At 40.2% G+C, this 23897-nt stretch overlaps 1 protein-coding gene across 1 annotated transcript; it reads right to left on the bottom strand.

Moving 5' to 3' along the window:
• Positions 1-4852: 4852 nt before the first annotated feature.
• bhmt (betaine-homocysteine methyltransferase) lies at positions 4853-23790 on the bottom strand. The gene is made up of 8 exons (XM_063049320.1): positions 23634-23790; positions 22791-22923; positions 21772-21890; positions 21055-21246; positions 13708-13855; positions 10343-10525; positions 7413-7641; positions 4853-5104 (listed from the first exon to the last, which is right to left on the bottom strand). The coding sequence occupies exons 1-8, from the start codon at positions 23754-23756 to the stop codon at positions 4912-4914; spliced, it is 1320 nt and encodes a 439-aa protein (XP_062905390.1). The 5' UTR covers positions 23757-23790; the 3' UTR covers positions 4853-4911.
• Positions 23791-23897: the final 107 nt, after the last annotated feature.

Genomic DNA, 23897 nt, shown 5'->3' with positions numbered 1-23897 from the left:
TATATTGTATAATCTTCCTAGTTCTGGCCTCACTAGTACTTGGAACCCCGAGATCCCAACCGTGGAGGTCCTGCCCTTTAACTTGGCACCTACCTCCCTGAACTCCCTATGCAGAACTTGGTTACTCATGCTACCTATGTCACTCGTACATACATGGACCACGAGCTCTGGATATTCACCCTCCCACTTAGGTATGCTGAACACTCGATCCGAGATATCCCAGACCCTGGCACTCGGGAGGCAACATACCATCAGGGAATCTCATTCTTGCCCACAGAACCTCCTGTCCATTCCTCTAACAAATGGTTCCCCTATCACCACAGCATGCATTTCTTCCTGCTCCCCTTCTGAGTCACAGAGACGGACTCAATGCTAAAGATCTGACCGCTGTGACTCTCCTCTGTTAGGTCATCCCCCAAAAATATCCTAAGGGATGTACCTGTTGTTGAGGGGGATGTGCACAGGGGGACTCTGCACTGGCTCCTTAACCCTTTTCCCCTTCCTGACTGTCACCCAGTTTCTTGTGTCCTGCACTTCGGATGTAATTACCTTTCTATACATCCTAGAATTTGCTGGAAAGACGGGAGGAGAAGAGAAGCAGAGAAGGGAATCTTTCAGAGGGTAGGCCTCAAAATCCCCGGCTTTGCCTGCTGTTGGCAACCAAGAAGGAGGTTGAATCATTCGGATAGTGATGGCGCTCGGTACTCAGTGTCGGAGAGCTGATTGGAGGCTCGAAGTTTTCGGATGACTCAGAGTCGGACCGTGGTCGGGTATGGCAGGGAGAGTTTTTCTTCCTTCTCCCGTCTGTGTGAGATGTGGGACATTTGAGAGACTTTGAACTTTTACTGTGCTTATGGACTTCTTCATCAAGTTATGGTATTGTTGCACTGTTGTAACTATATGTTATAATTATGTGGTTTTGTTAGTTTTTTTCAGTCTTGGTCTGTCCTGTGGTTTGTGATATCACACCAGAGGAAATATTGTATCACTTCTTAATGCATACATTACTAAATGACAATAAAAGAGGACTGTGTGTCTTCATAATCTAATCTAATCTAATCTAATCTATCACTCCTTCAGCCTCCCGAATGATCTGGAGTTCATCCAGTTCCAGCTCCAGCTCCTTATTGCGGATTGTTAGAAGCTGCAGCTGGATGCATTTCTCACAGTTGTAGTTGTCAGGGATACTGGAGGTCTCCCTGCCTTCTCACATTCCGCAACAAGAGTATTGCACTATCCTGCCTGGCATCCCTGCTGTCCTAGCTGAGCAAATAAATGTAAAGAAGGGAGAGGAAAAACTCTCCTACAGCTTTTCTTTATTGCCTTCACTGACTTAAGCTTCTCTTCACTGAAGCCTTGAAAACCAAGGCCTCAGAATCGCCGCTCTAACTCTGACCACTCCAACAATGGCCGCTGTGCTTGCCCCTGCCTTCCTTTAATTTGTTCCTGCTGAACAATCCCAAACGACGAATGGTTGTTGGTCAGAGCTCCAAAAAAACCCGCCGTGAGTTGCTGCCAGTGACATTCCCTCCCCTCAAGGTTCTGATCTCCTGATCAGTGACTGGTCAAAGCTCCAAGAGAAAAAACTGCCACGAGTTGCTGCCTTTTACTACTCAGTCAGCGGACCTGAGTCAAATTCTGATTCCATCCTCTCAAGCTTCTGATCTCCTGATCAGTCACTGGTCAAAGGTCCAAGAAGTGACAACCTTACGCTCAACGTCAGTAAGACCAAAGAACTGATTGTGAACTTCAGAAAGGGTAAGGCAAGGGCACACACACCAGTCCTCACAGAGGGATCAGTAGTGGAAAAGTTCAGCCATTTCAAGATCCTGGGTGTCAACATCTCTGAGGATCTATCCTGGGCCCGGCATATCAATGCAGTTACAGAGAAGGCATGACAGTGGGTATATTTCATTTGGAGTTTGAGGAGATTTGGTATGTCACCAAAGATACCCAGAAATTTCTACAGATGTACCGTGGAGACGATTCTAACTGGCTGCATCAGCATCTGGCATGGTGGAGGTGGTGGTGGTGGTGGGGGGGGGTGGAGTTCTGCGCAGGATCTAAATAAATTGCAGAAACTTGTGAACTCAATCAGCTCTGTCATGGGCACTAGCCTCCCCAGCATTCGGGACTTCTTCAAGAGGCAATACCTCAAAAAGTCAGCACCCAGCATTAAGGACCTCTTTCAGCCAGGGTACAGTCTCTTCCCATTGCTACTATCAGGGTGGAGGGACAGGAGCCTGAAGGCACATACTCAATAATTCAGGAATAGCTTCTTCCCCTCTGCCATCAGATTTCTGAATGGACGATAAGCCCATGACCACTACTCTACTATTTTTTTCTCTTTTTGCACCTTCTGTTTAACTTTTTTATATACACGGTATATACTTAATGTAATTTACACATTTTTATTATTACATATTGCAATGTATTGCTGCCACACAACAAATTTATGAATACATATGTCGGTGATATGAAACCAGATTCTGATTCATAGCACTCATGCCATGTGCATACACACATGGTATTGATACTGTACCATTCTAGCACTTAGGCATGTTTAAAAGACCCATTATGTTAGAACCTTTAATAAAACTTATTAGGAAAATAGATCATGGTACATATTTTCACTCTAGTCCTTTAACTGTTTGTCCTTCTTAAAATGTGCTGCAGCTTTGCATTCATTTACAGGAGCAGATTAATACCAAATATTAGTTCATTTTGTAAGCATCCAGTGACCTATCTCCCAGCCACATTAAGTAAATCTCACTACAAAACCCAGATGTGCAGTTTCATGAGGGGAATCTAGTTTGTCCTTCCATGTACTCACTAACTACAAAATCCTCAGGAATATTGAATACCAGTTAAAGGCTAGACAAACCTTTATATCAAGTCATAAAGGTGCACTTCAGAAAAGCTAGCGGAACATACTACTCAAAGCTAAACACAACCGCATTTATCGAATGTAGTTGTTAGCTCTTCTCTACTTCTCAGTACTGCTGACTCAAATATTTTGCACAGAGATCTCTCAGCATAAGTGCGATATTTGGGCTGTACATCTCCACTTTCTCAGGGTTCATTTTCTCTAATTTGATCAAAGATCTTCCTTTCATCAAGTGAGATGTAAATGCTGTGTAAGTTGGAGTGAGAGCCAAATATATATGTAGGGCCTCTGATTCACAACATCATTTCAGGATTCTGTGTACAGGCTGCTTCAAACTGAGTAAATGCTATTTGAATCCAAGTTCTAACAAGCTGAAGTGCTACTTTCCCCGAAGTTCTGAATTTCCTTTTAAGGCAACTAAAGTAGCAGTCATTCACTTTATTTCTCCCATTTTGGGTAAAGCACTCTGTGCTAGTCATGAACCAGATAAGAGGAAGCTTTAATCAGGAAACTATATATACAAAATACTTCCAATTATGACTGAGTTCAGGAGAAAAGAATCATGAAAAGGAAGATGAATATGGTAAGCCAGTTGCTAGGTTACCAGCAAAAACATGGAATAATGTTTTTAGTTTTTAGTGCTGTGGAATAGGTCTTCCAGTCACCAGGGAGAAACTGTATACAACAAAAAAAACCCTTTAAGATATCCTTCTTAGCGATATAGATGCAATTTTAGATTTTGTACAGTGATATTGTTCCTATCTTAATTTTAATTGCAGAATACCCTCATGTATGTATATCTTTTCACTTTAAAGTAAATTTTCCTTAAAAGCACTCTACACACAGTTAACATGTGCTTAGGAGTCCTTTTCACTAAACCTGTGCAACATGTGTCCACTTCCACTACCCAAAATTAGTACAAGATATGTTCAAAGTAGTACTGTGGTACATTTTATAGAAACTCACCCACTAAAATACGACCAGAGTGAGAGGGTTGATTAGTCAGGGCTCAAATGTAATGGGGGGGGGGGAGAGGAGAATTGGGCAGAATAGATTGCTCCTACGTCTTATGGTCTTATAATTTATTGATTAAATGGAAGTTTTGCATTTTTTCCAGAATAGGTTAAATACATGGAGCATTTACTTTTCAGCTCTCCTAATACTGTATAATCTTTTAAACTGCAAAATTGTCAGCCATGAAACTGCCTATTATTTCCCCCAGTAAACTCCATCATGTGAGAATGTGAAATCAGAAACCAAGGTTTAAAAGCACCTTCCCCTTTGCCACTACTAGATAATAGAATTTCATGCCTATACATTTTGCCCTGAGATGGCCAGGGATTATAAATAGCAGCCGAGAACTGAATGACAGATGCCAGGGGCAGATTCTGAAAATGACACCTCTTATTTAAAAATAAATGTTCTTAACCCTTACTGCAAGTACATTCTAACCTTGTTTTCAAACAAAGCTCAACAGAACTTTATTGAAATGAGCGAAAGACAAACTGCTGGAGGAAATTGGTGGGACAAGCAGAATATGCGGTGGAGGCAAGGATGGGGGAGGTCACACCCCTCCCACAGGTCAAGCCCCTGCATCAGAACTGAGAGTGGAGTGGAAATATAGCTGGTATGCAGAGCAGAGGATAAGGGGTGAGACGAATCGGTAGGTGGACTGAGAAGGGGTAGAGGATGGTGGACAGAAGGAGCCAGGTAGTGGAGGGTTTATTGAAGACTCACTAAGTGCTCAAGTCCTTGTAATGTGACTTGTTCTTTTGTCCATGCAATCCAATGGAGCAAGGTGAGGAAGATCTTCATTAAAGCTTACTAAGTGGTGAAACAAACGCAGATTAGAGACAGTGGTATTTCTCAGACCTCTACAACAGGAACACAACCAGCATTTAATACTGGAATCAGGAAGGCCAAAAAAATTACTCACTATATACACAAACGCATTAAAATCCAAAATAATATTCAATGGTTCAAGGTTTTATTCACATATTTAGTATTTTTGTCTGCACAGAACATTAAGCCACCTTTCCAGTAAAACTCTTCTGCTTCTCAATCGTGTCTTTCAATTGCCTGTCAGATGTTGCTTCCACTTGTTGAACTAGGTCATTGGCTCCTTTGGTCATACCCCAGCTATCTGGCTTTGAAAGGGAAGATGAATATGGTCGGCCAGATGCAGGCTTTAGATTCTCCCAATATGCCTTCTGAGCTCTGTAAAACAGTTAATGGAAAATGCTCTAATATTGATGAGGAACCAGGCACAATTTCAGAATCAGAATCAGGTTTACTATCACTGGCATGTGACGTGAAATTTGTTAACTTAGGAGCAGCAGTTCAATGCGATACATAATGTAGAAAATAAATAAATAGTAAATCTTAATCAGTATACTTTATATAGTATATGTATATTGAATAGATTAAAAATCGTGCAAAAAACAGAAATACTAAATATTTTTAAAAAGTGAGGTAGTGTCCAAGGGTTCGATGTCCATTTAGGAATTGGATGGCAGAGAGGATGAAGCTATTCCTGAATCGCTGAGTGTGTGCCTTCTGTACCCCATACCTGATGGTAACAGTGAGAAAAGGGCATGCCCTGGGTGCTGGAGGTCCTTGGTAATGGACACTGCCTTTCTGAGACACTGCTCCTTGAAGATGTCCTGGGCACTTTGTAGGCTAGTACTCAAGATGGAGCTGACTAGATTTACAACCTTCTGCAGCTTCTTTTGGTCCTGTGCAGTAGCTCCCCCGCCCCCCCCATACCAGACAGTGATGCAGCCTGTCAGGATGCTCTCCACAGTACATCTATACAAGTTTTTGAGTGTATTTGTTGATTTGTCGACATAGCAAATCTCTTCAAACTCCTAATGAAGTATAGACGCTGCCTTGCCTTCTTTATATCTGCATCAATATGTTGGGACCAGGTTGGATCCTCAGAGATCTTGACACCCAAGAACTTGAAGCTGCTCACACTCTCCAATTTCTGTGAAAGCTGATGTTTCAGCATGTTTCCAGAGATGGAGACAAGATCAGGATAGTAAGAGGGGATTTGTTTTTCTAACTGCACTCCACAAATAGCTAACAATTGACAGAACACGGGTGGCACAGTGCTTTATGGTACCGGTTTCAATTCCTGCCGCTGACTGTCAGGAGTTTGTACGTTCTCCCCATGACCACAGAGGTTTCCTTCCAGAGTCCAAAGATATACCAGCTGATAGGTTAATTTGTCATTGTAAATTATCCTGTGATTGAATTGCAGGATTGCTGAGCATTGTGGCTCAAATGGCCAGAAGGACTTATTGTGCGTTGTATGCCAATCAATATGTAAGTAAGTCGGGGGTTGCTGGGCAGCAGGGCTTGAAAGGGCGAAAGGTCCATCCATGCTGTAGCTCAAGAAATAAAATTTTAGAAAAAAAACATCTTTGTTTGAGACCAGCAGCATTGCTGATCATTACAGGGGAAAACTGAGATTCAGGAAAACCAGCAGATTTACGGTGAATGGAATTTCTTCATTGTGTTGCACTTCAAAGTCAAGGTTGAGTTTATTGTCATATGCATGAGTACATGTATGCTCAGGTACAATGAAAAACTTATTTGCAGCAGCATCACAGGCACCCTGATTAGAGACAACACCCAAGAAAAACAAGTGAAACAAGAACACCATTAAAAAAGACCTTTGCAGTCCCAAGTGGTGGTAGTGATTGGGGTTATGCAAGTTGGGTTAGAGTAAAGTTGGTGGCGTGTGACACTCTTCAGGATGAGGATCCCAACTGCTGTCCTTTGGTTCCAATCTGACATTCAGGGAATGAGATTTGAAAAGGCAAGTCCAATTGAACAACTGATATCAAACACACACTCGAAGGCCAAGGAGGCCCAAATTCAACATGGGTACTGTTGTGTATTTAATATTTCAGTAATATTTGAGTAATCTTGTAAATATATTGGTTGAGTAAACATTCTTTGTTGTTTATACAATTCATTATATGCAAAAAATATCAATTGCATATATCGTCATGTTACCACACGATACATGTGCGCCTTGCTTAAACTAAGACACAAAGTTAGACTCATGTTTCAAATGCCCATGTATTCCTTTGAATTAATTTAATGGTTTGAAGTTACAAAACATAACAGGTACCTTAAAAATGTTGTTACCATACAGTTTTTCAGGAAAAGTATTTGAAAAAGACAAAATACTGCGAAGTTATTGACTGAATCACTGAGAAATGGAAATTTACTTTTGAGTCCTGCTGTTGTAAATTGATCTAATTTTTGCCTCAGAATAGTCATAGTCATATTCATACTTTATTGATCCCAGGAGAAATTGGTTAAATTTGTATCAAAGTAATGAGAATGTTGAATAGGTTTACTCAACTTTGCCAAAATCATTTTATCTGCACAGGTAATTGTGACTTTGATTAAAGGTATGAAATAAAATGAAAAAAAGTTGGTGTCTGATATTTTGTATGAAATTATTTCCAATAGATTGTGTGAGATACATAACACAAGAAATTTCTCGTACCTTGCTCGCACCCAAGGCTTTGTATGCATAGCAAGACCACCTCCCCAGGCATCATGTTTCTCTGAAGCTACTGGAAGGAAGCCCCTCTCAGCTGCCAATTCTTCAGCTATGGCCCTAACGTGATAAGGCTCAAAGCCACAGCAGCCTCCAATGTACCTGACTCCCAGGTTGTACGCACTCCTGGCATATTTATGAATGTCCCATCTAGTGAGAACTCGTGGCTCCAGAGCTTTTAAAGGAAAGAAAAAGAAATTGATGTCATTTTTTACAAATTCTATGCTGTATACTGTGTCCATTGGTGCTAAAATATCTGATCCTTAACACCAAGGAAACTCAGACATGGTTATTAATGGCATGGGCATGCTGGGGCAGCAGAGAGGAGGAGATGGGTACTTGCCCATAGTGGTGGTATCTATGAGAATGCATACACCAAAGAGGAGATCCAAAACAAGAGATATATCAGCTTCATCCTTTTAATAGCATGTGGACACTAGAAATGGAAACCTTACTGATGTTTACATTCGCCTTCAGCATTAATCTTGAAAATACCAATGGGTCAATACCAGAAGATACAATCCTGGCTATGTTTCAAAGAAATTTAGGTACTTCTTTTCCACATTTTTGTCTAGTTATGTGTTAGAATACAAAATTTGATTAGCCTTCCACATTCAACTTCAAAAAAAATTACCTTTGCTTTTTGTCATTGCCATGTGTAAATGATACAAATATCACCACTAATTGGCTACACTTCAATGCCTTTCTTCCAAGAAACCCATTGGGACTGGAATGTAAATTCTCAACTTTTTACTGAATGATCCACATCTAAATATGTAAGCAATGCAGGGAGACCTTTTGCTTGGACTAGCAAGATTAATATAGACACAGTCCACCATATAACAAGAAGAAAATGATAGCACTAAAAACATTTGTGGTAATGAGAGATCATTGGCTTTGATCCCACTGGGCATAATAAACCTAATGACCTTCTGTACATAATTTGTGCTACAAGTGCCAGTAGATCATTGGTAGATTCAGAGTACGAGGACTAGCAGTAAGTCTCAGAAACAGATCATCAGGTATTTTGAGAGTACAGCAAGCAATCCAAAGATAGGTAGAAAGGATAAGGTATAAATAACACATTATCACCGTACTACTGACGGGGTAGCATTGGGTAAAGACTAAAATAAATACAAGGACATTCCCAAATTTAGTTAACATTTCCAAATTTCATGCACTCAAACTTACTGATACTTATTGAACATCAACTTAGATAGTTAAAACCCTGTGAGTTTATAGCCATTGACAAAATAATTTGTTTGCTCACTGACAGAATACATTCTATATAACAGAGTGGTATAGCACAGGGGAGGACTTTTGGCCCATGATGTTGTACAGAAGTAATTAAGCTAATGACACCTAATTAAACTAATCCTTTGTGCCTAAAATTATCCATATCCCTCCATCATATGCCTACCTAAGAGCATCCTAAACACTTCTCTTGTATCTGCCTCCAACATGACCTCTGGCAGTGCATTTGAGGCACCTACCACTCTGTCAAAAAATCCTGTACTGCATGTCTCCTTTAAAGCTATCCCCTCTCATTTTAGTTCATGTCCTCTAGTAATAGTTTCACTGACTGTTTGTCTCTACCTCTCAAGCTTATAAACATCTACCAGTCTACCCTCAGCCTCAGCCTCTCCAGAGAAAACAACTCTAGCTTTTTTTTCAACCTCGTCTTATAGTTCATGCTCTTTAATCCAAGCAGCAGTTTGGTAAACTTCTTCTGCACCCTCTCCAAAACCTTCAATTATTGCTTTAATGGAGCTACCAGAAGTGAATGCTGTACTCCAGATGTAGACTAACCAGAGTTTTATAAGTCTGCAACATAACTTTCTGACTCTTAAGCTAAATGCCTCAACTAATAAAGGCAAGTATGCCATAGGCCTTCTTTACCACCCCAACAACTTGTGTGGCCACTTTCAGGGAGTTATTGATTTGGAAACTAAGATCTCTCTGTAGAGAAACATTGTTAAGGATTCTGCTATTAATTGTGCATACCCTTTACATTCAATCTCCTGAAGTGCTACACATTACATGCCCAAATTAAATGCCATCTGCTTACAAGTGCAACTTACTTCTATCCCACTGTATCCTCTAACAGTCTTCTACACTATCCATAACACCATCTTGAACTTCTAGTAATGCCCCTCCCCTCTATTCTCCATCCCTTTCCCTCCCTCACTTTATCTCCTTGCCTGTCCGTCGCCTCCCTTTGGTGCTCCTCCCCATTTTACTTTATTCCATGGCCTTCTGTCCTTTGTTAGATTCCCCTTTCTCCAGCTCTGTATCTCTTTCACCAATCAACTTCCCAGCTCTTTACATCACCTCTCCCCCTACCCAGTTTCACCTATCACCTTGTATCTCTTCCTCCCCTCCCCCCACTTTCTAACTCCGACTTCTCATCTTTTTTCCTCCAGTCCTGCTAAAGGGCCTCAGCCTTAACGTTGACTGTACCCTTTTCCATAGAGGCTGTCTGGCCTGCTGAGTTCCTCCAGCATTTTCTGTGTTGCCACAGCATCATCAATCTAAGTATCATCTGCGAACTTACTAACTCTGCAATCTACATTTTCACATGGATCTCCAGCTAGAATAAGACCCAATGACTACCCTGGCTTCTATGGGAAAGCCAATCATGAATCAAAATGGCCAGGTTATCATGGATGCACTTTTATCTTGTGGATGAGCTTCTCATGAGGGAACCTTTGCTAACAAAGACCCTGAAATTTTCTTGTTTCGCTTTTCTCCAGATTGTTGTCCTGCCTCAACTACAAAGAGATGCAGTGACAATCAGAAAGGGCCTAGTTCTCATTTGAGTCTTGAGTCTTATCTGCAACCATGTCAGAAGGAACTTGAAGAAATTTAAATTTTACCAAATGGGAATTCTGGTAGATCAATGAATCCCTGCTTGTTACAGTCAGGTGTGTGGAAGGCAAGAGGCTGCACCATTAAGTAAGCCTTCAGATTCGCAGCTTCTAATCCTTCCTTCATAAGCATTACAGCTTTAAGGCAAGTGGTCGGATCAAAATGGCAGTTCACTCCAACGAGGTCAGCACCTAAAAAGAAAGAATTTGGACATTGAGCAGGGGAAACCAATGAAGCAGTCTTATCCAAATTTCTTAAATCATATATACAAACTATTATCTAAAATAAAACATTCACCACCAGAAAAAAGGAAATACCACCTTTGCCAGGGACTGTGATATAAATAATTGGTGCTAATTTGTCATCATGATTTTGTTATAGCTTGGTGCTACAATTCAGCCTACTTCATTCTCCAGTCACTATCCAAACTGTTCAAATTGGACAAAGAAATGCAGTACAGTATTGATAATAATGGCATGGTAGTGTCGTGGACCAGCGCAGCATTTTACGGTGGCTTAGGGTTCAATTCCTGCCAGAGTCTGTAAGGAGTTCATACGTTCTCTCAGAGACCGTGTGGCTTTTTTTCTTCGGGTGCTCCAGTTTCCTCCCATACTCCAAAGATATGCCAGTTGGGGTTAGTAAGTTCCGAGTATGCTGTGTTGGCACCGGAAGCATGGCAATACTTGTGGGATGCCCCAACACAAATGATGGCACAAACAATGCACCTCAGTGTGTTTCAATGTTGTGATGTATGCATGACAAATAAAGTTAATCTAAAGAGTTGGAGAAATTTGAAAATACGTACATCATGCTGATCCTGAACAGCATTTTTCTCCCCCAGTAGCATATCAGTGAGCTGTGAAACTCCCCTCCTACCAGCAAACAAATCGTGTATGTAACTGCTGGAGGGTCTCGGCCCGAAACGTCAACTGTACTCTTTTCCATAGAGGCTGCCTGGCCTGCTGAGTTCCTCCATCATTCTATGTGTGTTGCTTGGATTTCCAGCATCTGCACATTTTCTCTCGTATTTAACTGAAGTACCAAATGAGGTGAGAACTTGGTAGTGCATAGGTAGAGTAGTCAATGAAACATCTAGCTAGAATAATGTATTGATTAAGAAGCTGATTCTGCTAGGTGTCTGGAGCATGGGGTAGCCCAAAGAAATATTTATTCTTAGAAGGCAGACAGCAAAGTTGTATTGTGGTAGTAGTAGTGGCAGTAGAGGACTTCAAGGTCTGATCATTGGGAAAGGAGTGCTGTAGGCACCATTGGAAGTGTTATGATTTCTTTATTCAAGTGACTCTTTGATAAAGCAAATCAAATACATAAAGGACTTGGGCGGAAAACACCATCCACACTAGACCGGATAAATTTTGAAAACGCCTGTCTCGTGTGAAAACAACAGGCGTCCACACTAAGCATTTTTAAAAATACCTCTGTCCACATTAAAATGGATATTTGGGTGAATCTCCTCCTACTGGACACGTGCAGGACACACAGAAAACAAGCAAAGAGGAAATGGTATACTTGGTGCGCGTTTGTCCATACAGACTAGTAAAACTTAAAAGGAAATTGCCAAACGAAAGGCTTGGTGCGTGTTTGTCCAGAAACATTTCCTACAGCCATTGTCTCTTCACCGATGAAAGGGACTACAGCTACAACTAAATGCAATAAGGCTTGTTACTGGGCAAAAGTGAAATTTGCTGTTACCTCATTTGTTTGCCTTTACTTTTGCCATGTCTTTGTGTATTATTTTGCTGTATTTAACATGTGCAATAAAACCAGTTACCGGGCAAAAGTGACAATTGCATCTATTGAATGTTTGCACAAGTGATACATTAATGAAGTGCGTTGTTAAGTGTATAAAACATGTCTGCATCAGTGTTATCTTGTATTTCCATACAATGTTACATTAGGATGTTACACATCTATTGTCAGATATTGTTGTGGAGTTGGAGGTTGCGTTCAAAACAATGAAATGCCGCGCTGCGGCCACCATTTGTTCCGGCACGTCATGACAGCGTTTTTAAAATTAGCCGCATACCCCGTACACACTACGCCGGATAGTAGGTGTTTTCAGATTTATTCACTCTGGAGAGCATTTCTGAAAATCTCCATTTTCGGGGGAGGAAAACGCCGTCTCAGTGTGGATGGAGGGCCAAAACGAAGAGAGAAAGCTCAGTTACGGATTTATCTGGTCTAGTGTGGATGTAGCCTGAGATTAGTTTTCCTGTAGCCTCTGGGATAATTTGGCAGAAATGTTGCCAGTGAAATTCAAATTGTGTAGCCCCACAATGTCTGTTATGCAACAGGAATTTTATGTCAAAAATCCATTCAGTAGATTTACAAATGTTGGCTTTGAATCTTAGCTGGGCAACTTGGAATTTAAAGCAGGAACTCTTCACGATGGAAAGAAGGTCTAAATATAGAACATAGAACAGGGGAACATAGAGCAGGGGAACAGGCCATTCAGCCCACAATGTTGTTCTGAACCAGCTAAAAGCAAATCAAAAACACCAAACACTAATCCTTCCTAACTACACCATGTCCATATCCCTCCATCTTCCTTACATTCATGTGCCTATCCTTAAAAGCCTCCAGTATATTTGCCTCTACCACCATATCAGGCAGCACATTCCAGGTATCCACAACTCTGAGTAAAAAAACACCCCTCATATCCCCCTTCAACTTACCCCTCCTTACTTTCAATGCATGCCCTGTGGTATTAAACCACATGGGAAACTGTAACTCTGAGGAGTCAGTGTAGGCATTTCCAGCATGAGGACTGAATTTTGTATATTAAAATTTACCTGAATACTGTCTTCATCACTCTATGACTTGCCCAATCAGAAGCATTATCTGGCTAAAGAATGATTGTTGGCTCTATATGACTGCACCAGCCAAATGTAGTCAATTAGAATGAACCAGAGAAGGTCGCAAGGGTATTGTGATTAGGAAGCGCTAGTCTGGTTGTGCCACAGTGGCATTTTCTGCTATTTTGGTGGATTCCAGCCAGAAAGGAAAAGTGAATTGCTGTTAATCTAGGAACCTTGCAATTGTCTAGAAGGATGATCCCATTTTAATACAATTTAATGTAATAACCTGGCCAATATTACCTAATTGATTTGAGAATTTCAAGCATTGCCCTAGATAGAAATTTATACATTGTTAAGCCAAGTTCTTCACAAATAAAAGATTACTAGGATGCAATTTTGTGCTTTAGTATAAGCACTGGTGATAAAGCCTGTCCATTGTCATAAATTTCCAGAAAATTAAACTATTTAATAAACCATATAAAAACAAGAAAAATATACAAGGACAATATTGGGAATAGCTTCTTTACCCAAAAGGAAAGTTTGAGGAATTGTCTTACCTGCCTTTACAAGTCTGACAGCACATTCCCCAGTTGATACTCCAGCCAGGTCACCCTCTGGACCTATGCACATGGTGGCAGCAACTGGTTTGCCGGATTGCTTCAAAACATGGACTGCCCATTCTGCTTCCTCCACGTGTTCAAAATACTGCAAGGAAGAGCAACAGGGCATAATATACAAATCCGACTTGTCCAGTACCAAGCTTCCAATAACAAAATAGTTCCACGAAAACCTACGGCTCGTACTTTCCTCCCAGATGATGTTAGTGAAAGGTTAGTTGCAAGCAGAATGTTAAGGAGAACATTACACAACTCATCTGCACTAGTTTAAATGTTTCTATCCCTTAAATGCAAAAATGCATTGAAACAGATGGGTCAAATAAATGTATTCATCTGGAACTTTTTATATGACCCAAGGCAGAAAACATACAAGTGACTAAAAGTGTAGTTGAGTAAATGTAAAAAGGTTTTACTTTTCAGCTCTTTGTAACTGAACAAAGAACATTAGAAATATGTTTGTACTAATATTCTACTTGGAATTAATTTTAATCTCCTCTAGTTTATGTACACAAAAATTGATTTTCCCAGGCTTGCTTAACCTAGCTTATCATCTCTGTGGTATGTAAATACCACTTAACAGTAATTTACATTTTGTGTTAAATACAGAAAATATGTAGTATTTATGAAGAGCGAAATATTTGGCAAAAATACCATCTGTCAAAAAAAATTAGAATAAAACAAATTTCAACTGAAAGCTGATTGAAGAAAGGGACTGTAATATGGAGGAGATGGAGGGAGATTGAATCACACAGTGAGCAGCTGTTGTCGCACTGCTCCAGGCGTCAGATGTGATACTAACCTTGGGCATCATTTGTGTGGAGTTTGCAAATTCTCCTCATGATTGTATGGATTTCCCCCGGTGCTTTGGTTTTCTCCCACATCCCAAAGATATGCTGCTCAATTTAATTGACTATCATAAATAGTGCAGCTAGGGTGGCAGAAATTAAAGTTTAAAGTTGAATTGGTCAGATGGAAAATTAAAATGGCAGGCAAATTTGGAGACACAAGATCCACTGAGTTTCTCCAGCAGTTTGTGTTTTGTATGAGCTCAATGTTCTAACAGGCTGGACAGAGACATACAGTAAGCTGTCACCCACTCTCTGGTTTTCCCATTTCTAGAAAAGTCCACACTGTGACCAGAATCCAGTGAAAGAAGCGCAAATACATTGCAGTTTCAGCAGAAGGATGGATAACATGGAAGGGTGGAGCGAAAAGGCCACAGGGTGTTGTATACAGTAATATCTGGCTACTTTCAATCTGAAATGTTTTGCTTTAAAAATGTTCAATTTCTATTTCCATATTTTACTGAACTTGAAAAAAATGTATTTTGTATTATGGTCCAACATGTACTCTGTTTCTTGTGATTATTTTAAGAGATTATCATTATTAGTTTGTTCTTCCAGACTATTTTATTGAATAAGATCATATTTTGATTCACAAGAAATACAGGTTGTTTGCGGATCTACTGGGAATATTTACATTAGAAACAACACAAGCCAAAGTATTCAATAAAAGTGCAATTAAATTAATAGCAACTAATTAACTGGATTTTAAAAAAGTTTGAAAAGAATGGAAATTTACTGCATTCCTAAAAGTGGTGACTTTTTAACAACTATGGCAAACTGCTTTGGTAAAGTAACTGTAGTAGGATAAAGGTGAAAGAAAGGTAGCTGTGGGACTAATGGATTGAGACATCATGTAGTAGCTCCAATGTAACATAAATACATTAGGATATGATAAAGGATGATGCAAGCTGTCTGCTAAGTGTAATAAGGAACTTCCAACAACTGGCAAATATCACCAAATGAGCAAAGATCTGATTTTTCAATACATACCAAAAAGGACACATGAATCAACTACCAGGAGCCACTCACAGTAAAAACAAAATTTATTTTTCTTGCACAATGAACACAGCAGGTTATATGATGGTAAAAACAAATACATTTTATTTAATTGTTTAGTGCTTGAGGTGCAGGGTTTCTTATGTTGCAAACAAATGTTTGTCCTTGCTCCCCATTTGAGGCAGGGGACTAATTTATTCTGTCCACCAGTGCAGTGAATGTAGACAAATCACTGCCTACATCATTGTCATAGATATTCTTTCCTATACAACGATTGATAGCTCCACATTCATTAGTTCTGCGCCAACTGATTGCCCCAATACTATTCCTTAAGCTTCATTCCTGGAGCGCAGCTCGTCATGATAATAATTGATTTATGTTAGCTCACAACATAAACAAGAATTCCAGCTGAGCCACACTATGACCAGATACATCATTGTGTGTGCATTAAGTCTACTAAACCATGCAAGTCAAACATTGGACTCAACTTGCAAGGAAAAGTGAGTGACCCCCTTCTTCTGAAGGATAAGGGCAAAAGCTGCCTTGATCCTACATTGTAATTGGTTGCTTTGCAAAGTGACTTCCATCCTCCTATTTCAACAGAAAAAGCTCTTCAAAGAAGTTTGAAGGGGATTTATAAGACTTTAGAGCAAAGGTAGACAATCTTCTTCAGGATCAATTACCTTTGCCTTCAAATGTTTGGCTGACTAATCAGCCCTTTAAAATTTACTTGAGACCCAGTGAGTTCCTAATTCTTGGAGAACCCAAGAACTTCCCTAGACAGGGAGGTGGTAAAGTCACCTTTCACTCAGTAATTGACAATAAACTGGACTGGTCTAAGAACACTGAGGCTATCTACAAGAAGGGTCAGAGCCGTCTCTATTTCCTGAGGTCCTTTAACATCTGCCGGACGATGCTGAGGATGTTCTACGAGTCTGTGGTGGCCAGTGCTATCACGTTTGCTGTTGTGTGCTGGGGCAGCAGGCTGAGGGTAGCAGACATCAACAGAATCAACAAACTCATTCATAAGGCCAGTGATGTTGTGGGGATGGAACTGGACTCTCTCACGGTGGTGTCTGAAAAGAGGATGCTGTCTAAGTTGCATGCCATCTTGGTCAATGTCTCCCATCCACTACATAATGTACTGGGTGGGCACAGGAGTACATTCAGCCAGAGACTCATTCCACCGAGATGCAGCACAGAGCGTCATAGGAAGTCATTCCTGCCTGTGGCCATCAAACTTTACAACTCCTCCCTTGGAGGGTCAGACACCCTGAGCCAATAGGCTGGTCCTGGACTTATTTCATAATTTACTGGCATAATTTACATATTACTATTTAACTATTTATGGTTCTATTACTATTTATTATTTATGGTGCAACTGTAATGAAAACCAATTTCCCCCGGGATCAATAAAGTATGACTACTACTACTAATGTTAATGGATAAATAGAAAAGATGAAAAATAATGCCTCATTCTTTCCCTTTAGAGAGGAGAGTATAGAGAATTTGCTTGCATTACGCTTATTTGGTGCATCTGACTTTCTGAGTGTCTTTTATAGCAATAGTTCTCTGTGCTTGCTGAATCCAACTGTGAATACATATTGGAGCTCATCCCCCATAATAGCAATGGGAATGTTCACAAGGAGCTCCTACTTTTTCTACTGTTTGCATTGTTATTCATGCTTGACACAGAGCCAGTCCTGCTAGAGGTTATACACAACAGACGATAGGTGCAAGAGTAGGCCATTTGGCCCTTCGAGCCAGCACCGCCATTCATTGTGATCATGGCTGATCATCCACAATCAGTACCCTGTCCCTGCCTTCTCCCCATATCCCTTGACTCTGCTATCTTTAAGAGCTCTATCTAACTCTTTCTTGAAAGAATCCAGAGAATTGGCCTCCACTGCCTTCTGAGGCAGAGCATTCCACAGATCCACAACCCTCTGTGTAAAAAAGCTTTTCCTCAACTCCATTCTAAATGGTCTACCCCTTATTCTTAAACTGTGGCCTCTGGTTCTGGACTCCCCCAACATCGGGAACATGTTTCCTGCCTCTAGCGTGTCCAATCCCTTAATATGTTTCAATCAGATCCCCTCTCATCCTTCTAAATTCCAGTGTATACAAGCCCAGTCACTCCAATCTTTCAACATATGACATTCCCACCATCCCTGGAATTAACCCAGTGAACCTACGCTGCACTCCCTCCATAGCAAGAATGTCCTTCCTCAAATTTGGAGACCAAAACTGCACACAATACTCCAGGTGGGGTCTCACCAGGGCCATGTACAACTGCAGAAGGACCTCTTTGCTCCTATACTCAACTACCCTTGTTATGAAGGCCAGCATGCCATTAGCTTTCTTCACTGCCTGCTGTACCTGTATGCTTTCAGTGACTGATGAACAAGGACACCCAGATCTCGTTGTACTTCCCCTTTTCCTAATTTGACACCATTCAGATAGTAATCTGCCTTCCTGTTCTTGCCACCAAAGTGGATAACCTCACATTTATTCACATTAAACTGCATCTGCCATGCATCTGCCCACTCACCCAACCTGTCCAAATCATCCTGCATTCTCATAACATCCTCCTCACATTTCACACTGTCACCCAGCTTTGTGTCATCTGCAAATTTGCTAATGTTACTTTTAATCCCTTCATCTAAATCATTAATGTATATTGTAAATAGCTGCGGTCCCAGCACCAAGCTTTGCGGTAACCCACTAGTCACTGCCTGCCATTCTGAAAAGGACCCATTAATCCCTACTCTTTGTTTCCTGTCTGCCAACCAATTTTCTAACCATTATCAAAGGCTTTCTGAAAGTCCAGGTACACTACATCCACTGGCTTTCCCATGTCCATTTTCATAGTTACATCCTCAAAAAATTCCAGAAGATTAGTCAAGCATGATTTCCCCTTCGTAAATCCACGCTGACTCGGACCTATCCTGCTACTGCTATCCAAATATGCCGCTATTTCATCTTTTATAATTGACTCCAGCATCTTCCCCACCACTGATGTCAGACTAACTGGTCTATAATTGCCTGTTTTCTCTCTCCCTCCTTTCTTAAAAAATGGGATAACATTAGCTACCCTCCAATCCGCAGGAACTGATCCTGAATCTATAGAACATTGGAAAATGATTACCAATGCTTCCACGATTTCTAGAGCCACCTCCTCAAGTACCTTGGGATGCAGACCATCAGGCCCTGGGGATTTATCAGCCTTCAGTCCCATCAGTTTACCCAACACCATTTTCTGCCTAATGCGAATTTCCTTCAGTTCCTCCGTTACCCTAGTCCTCTGGCCACTATTACATCTGGCAGATTGTTTGTGTCTTCCCTAGTGAAGACAGATCCAAAGTACCTGTTCAGCTCGTCTGCCATTTCCTTGTTCCCCATAATAATTTCACCCGTTTCTGTCTTCAAGGGTCCAACTATGGTCTTAGCTAATTTTTTCATCTTCACATACCTAAAGAAGCTTTTACTATCCTCCTTTATATTCATGGCTAGCTTACCTTCGTACCTCATCTTTTCCCCCTGTATTGCTTTTTTAGTTATCTTCTGTCGCTCCTTAAAAATCTCCCAATCCTCTGGCTTCCCACTCATCCTTGTTATGTTATACTTCCTCTCTTTTATTTTTATACTGTCCTTGACTTCCCTTGTCATCCACTGTCATCCCTTACTCCCCTTGGAATCTTTCTTCCTCTTTGGAATGAACTGATCCTGCACAATCTGACCTTCTGGCATTGTGCATCAAGGCAAACAAATCTTCAGCATTCAGGATACTGATAATGAGCAGATGGGTGGGGGGGGGGTGCCTTTCATGCATCCACTGGCTGATTAACTGTTACGTAAGCCATTCTGCCCATCTTCCTCAGCATCAGCTTGATCCAATGGGAGATAGGTCAAGTAATGCTCTTCAGTTGCATCTACTGAACCAGTGAGTTCTTGAAAATGGGACATTCAGTACTTAAGTACAATTGTCCATCTGAGTATAGTTCCACCTTTATATACATTTGCATGATTGGAATGATCCTGGCTATACAAAACCAAAATGCCTGGACTTGTTTGTATCCAGCTGAGACAATAGCTCCATCATGAAGTAGTGCAATGCATGACAAAATGATTGCACTAACGGCAATTAAATTTTTTGATTGCTGCAGTTCACCTTTCACAGGAATTAGCCAGAGCAAACAAAGAAGTGCATTAACAGCCCTTCTATGTCTACACAGCCAACATCTACATCATGACCATGTTAACCTAGTACATACCCTCCAAGCTCCAACACTCTGCAGACTCACCTTCCCGATTAAATCAGCTATTACCTTGCTTGTGTGTAGCGAGTGGTGTCTGATCATAGTGCTCCATGCTATGCCCTTCTATAAAGTAGGGGATTGCCTTTAAACAGGAGAGCATGAGATGGTAACGTGGGCACAGAAAAAAAAGGAATTTTAAAAATATTTATTTTCATACCACAGCCAGTGCAATTAGGCAAAAATTGCTGCTTCATTTCTGACATTTTTCTGCACTATTGAAGCAGTTCCAGCATTTATTTTAATAATTAATTTTCTTCATGTCTTCTATGGCCTGTTCTATTTTATAGCAATATTTTCACCTTACCTTTGCACTCTTCTTTAATTCTCCGGGACCTCCTGTTGGGTCCTCAAATAGTTGATAGAGCTCTTCATCAGTAGAAAATTGTCACACTTGTTTACTTTAGAATATTTGGGATGATCTTCCCTCACCAACAATCTGATTGGTGCTTCAATCCAAGGTAATCAGTACCTGCAGTGCTTGGCCACTAAATTGTGCTTTTCTCAATCTTCGTTAAGCCATTTTACACAAATATTGTGCACTTCACAGCTGAAACTTTAATATTTATATACTGGTTAAGTAGCTTGTTAACTTCTTTTAGGAAGTGTTAAGGTGTATGGTGACTGGCTGCAATTTTTAGTTAAAATATAAAATGAAAGCGCATTCTAAGCCACGATTGTTAGTGAACTACAAATAAACAGTAGAAACAGCACTTTGAATTTTGAATTAAGAGGAAGATATTAGCCGCTGTTTATAAAACCGTAATGACCACTACTAAGCAGAAATACCCAGACTCTGACTCAAGAAATTGATGTGTACTTACCAAGGATGGGAATAAGAGCTTTAGTTATTATTGAAAGAAACTTCACCACTTGCTTGCTTAGAAAGAAAATGCAATCCTCATGCAGGAATAATTGCAACAGTCTGCAATTATTCAACCAAGCACAATTCACAAGATCAAGTAATTAGGATTTGTTAAGCACTTTCCAACAAAAAAGTTGATAAAATGAATATGTTAAAAGTCATCCAAGTAACTTGCATTGTTGCAATATGCAGTGTCAACATATTGGCATTTTATTTTTAAAGAAGGTAAACATTCAGAAACTAGTTAAGTGGAAAGACTGCATACCTCAGCAATAAGGAAGTCCACATTCTTCTTGACAAAAACATCCAGTTGCTTTCTGAAGATTGCCTTTACATCAGCCTCACTTTTGTTGCTGAGGTAAGATGGAGTTTGGCTGACACCACCAGCAACCAGGGCATCTCCTTCATTAGCTACCTCCCTAGCAATATCACATGCAGCTTCATTCACTTTAGAGCCCTGAATGAAGAAAATAAATTAATTTGCCTTAAAAAGCCAGACAGTATAGAATTATAGATGACAATAACATAGTATATTAAGTCAACATAAAGCCTTATGCACAAAAATCTGAGAAATAGTTCAGTAAGCATTTCCATTTTATACTGTCATATTACATCTCCCAATCATCTAACTCTCGGTCCCAGATGCTGCTCCTCTTGGATATTCCCTGCCCTTTCTTCCATTGTTTATGGCTGCACTTCTAGCCACATTGCTCCCAGGTTCCGAAATTCCTTTAACTTGCTCTCACCTAATTACCATCTAATTTCACTATCAAGATTTGATTCACCCCTCCAAAAAACATTCTTTGACTCTATTGAATTACATGTCCAAAACACAGTGGTACATTTTATATGTTAACATTGGTATTTAAATACAAATTCTTGAAGGGAAAAATATTTTAAGATAAATATCCAAAACTGTCTACAATTACATTATTTAATATCTGTGGCCAGATAAATAAAAAATTAAACAAATTGATGTTACTGTAATTTTTTCCTCCACGTAATTTCCCCTGTTCTTCAACTTGTCTTCACTTGCATAAAAAGTGAATGTCTGCAAGACTGTGGAGCCTGCTCTGAGGAACTCACGGTGCAGCTGTTTCACTGTCAAAGTTAAAAATAACATTAAATTACTTTAATTACTTCTACACATTAAAAAGATTAACTGACTATTCAGTTTTATAGCATTAAGTAATTTAGACAAAATTGTTTATTGGTTAATGCTACTTTCAACTATGTGAAAAAAAATCAGAATACACCCTGGTATGATACTTCATTGCATGTTAATCAAGCAATGTATAAAAGAAGTCTTTGCCACTATAAATAAGAAAACCAATTACCTTGTTGAATAGATTGAGTCTATTTGAATCTGGATTAATTATGTATGTTTATAGTTTTGTTTATGCTACAAAAATCTCTTTTGAAATATATGTTTAATTGATGTGCAAATTTCAATTTATTTTCATTAAGTTTTTTTTTTGCTTTTATAATTCCTGTCAAGTTTACTTGTCACAAACACTGATAGTTTATGATTTAAATAATTAAATTAATTGCAATTCCTAAAATTCAAACATTTGTGCACAAGTCAAATAATATGTACATCAGGTATAAATTTTAAACACATGATCTACTGAAGAATTCATGGAACGGTATCAATTCATTTCAATTTGAAGATGCAAATAGTCAGCTTTTTGAAATCGTCAGCACTGATATGTAGCCAATAAATATTCTGTAGAAAACTAAACCCTAATGTTCTTCTGGCAAGTTAGCAACCAACTTAATAAGATGGAGTGGAGAGCAAGCCAATGGGTTCATTTAAAATGAACTATTTTATTCTGACAATGATAATTTGGTGCTCTAATTGCAGTGGTATTATCCAGTATATTGTTGGATTTCAGCTTTGAAGATTTTAGACCTGCCAAATGACAGGAAGTTTGTGTGATAAATGGTACAGAAAGTATTTTAAGTTGGTATTAAAGTCAGCTTTCGCTTTTGTGGCCTTACCTGCCTCTGGATGCTCAGCTGTTGCTTCTGGAGTCCAGGGGCCAGCTTTGACAAATCCTCTCTTCTCAAGAGCAAAGACAAATCCCCCATCTCCAATAATGATCTCCCCAGATGCTAAACGCTCCAAAAGGCCCTACAATAAAATGTCGCATCTTAACCACAATGATTCAATATACATTGTATATATTAGATTTTAAACATAATTTAGAAAGGCACGCTGTCTGTGTAACCTACTAGATCCGGGGCTAGGCTCACCATTGATAATGTTACCTAATTTCTCCGAATTCACCCATTAGGCAGTCAATTAGTTACAGTAAAGAAAGTGTTCAAGATATTGAAATTTATAAATAAATAGTAAAACAGGAACGCGAATAACCTTTAACGATCAGGACTAGCAAACCCGCTCGTAATTCTATCGAAGCTGCATTGCTATAAGTGTGAAAGAGAAGTATCATCCTGGCCGTTAGATGAAGTTAGTTAAAAACAAAACATATTGCCCAAGAAAGCCTGTTTTCAGTCTGCGCACTTGGGGCGACTTGACGCCAGCCTTTAGTTGGTGCGCAGTTATCTGCGCCCAGTGCATCTCTCTGGTGAAGGTGGGTGGCTGAGGACGGGAGGGTGCTCGCACCAGCGGACACCTCGTGCCGCGCCCGGCCCAGAGGTGTCGCGACGCGTCAAGGAAACGCTGGAGTTAGGGAATCGCAACACCACGCCAGTGATACTCGTCCATCAAAGCAACGGCATTCCTTCCTATAAAAAAGCAACAGATCCATCACTGACAACGTTACCAAGGTGACAATTTAGGCAAAGAAAACAGTCTTTAAAACAGCATAAAGATGTTACTCTATGTGCTGCGCTCTTTTTCTCGCTTCCCACAGGTGGCATCTCGTCAGCCGTGAATGTGTCACTCCTTATTCCACTTGAACTTTCACCGATCTCCTCAGCACAACGTCCGTCCTTAAACATTTTTATGCAGACCGCCGAGCGGGTCGCGGACGCCAGCGATACACCCCTAACCTCTCATTGGCGGGTGGCGGCATCCTGGAGACGGCATGCTTCCCGCTCATTGGTGATTTGCGAGACCAGCAAACCACTTGCTTTTCTACC

Source organism: Mobula hypostoma, chromosome 5, assembly GCF_963921235.1.
Source record: "Mobula hypostoma chromosome 5, sMobHyp1.1, whole genome shotgun sequence".
Lineage (NCBI taxonomy): Eukaryota > Metazoa > Chordata > Chondrichthyes > Myliobatiformes > Myliobatidae > Mobula > Mobula hypostoma.
The sequence above is the reverse complement of the archived record's forward strand: the minus strand, read 5'-3'. Positions and strand labels throughout refer to the sequence as shown.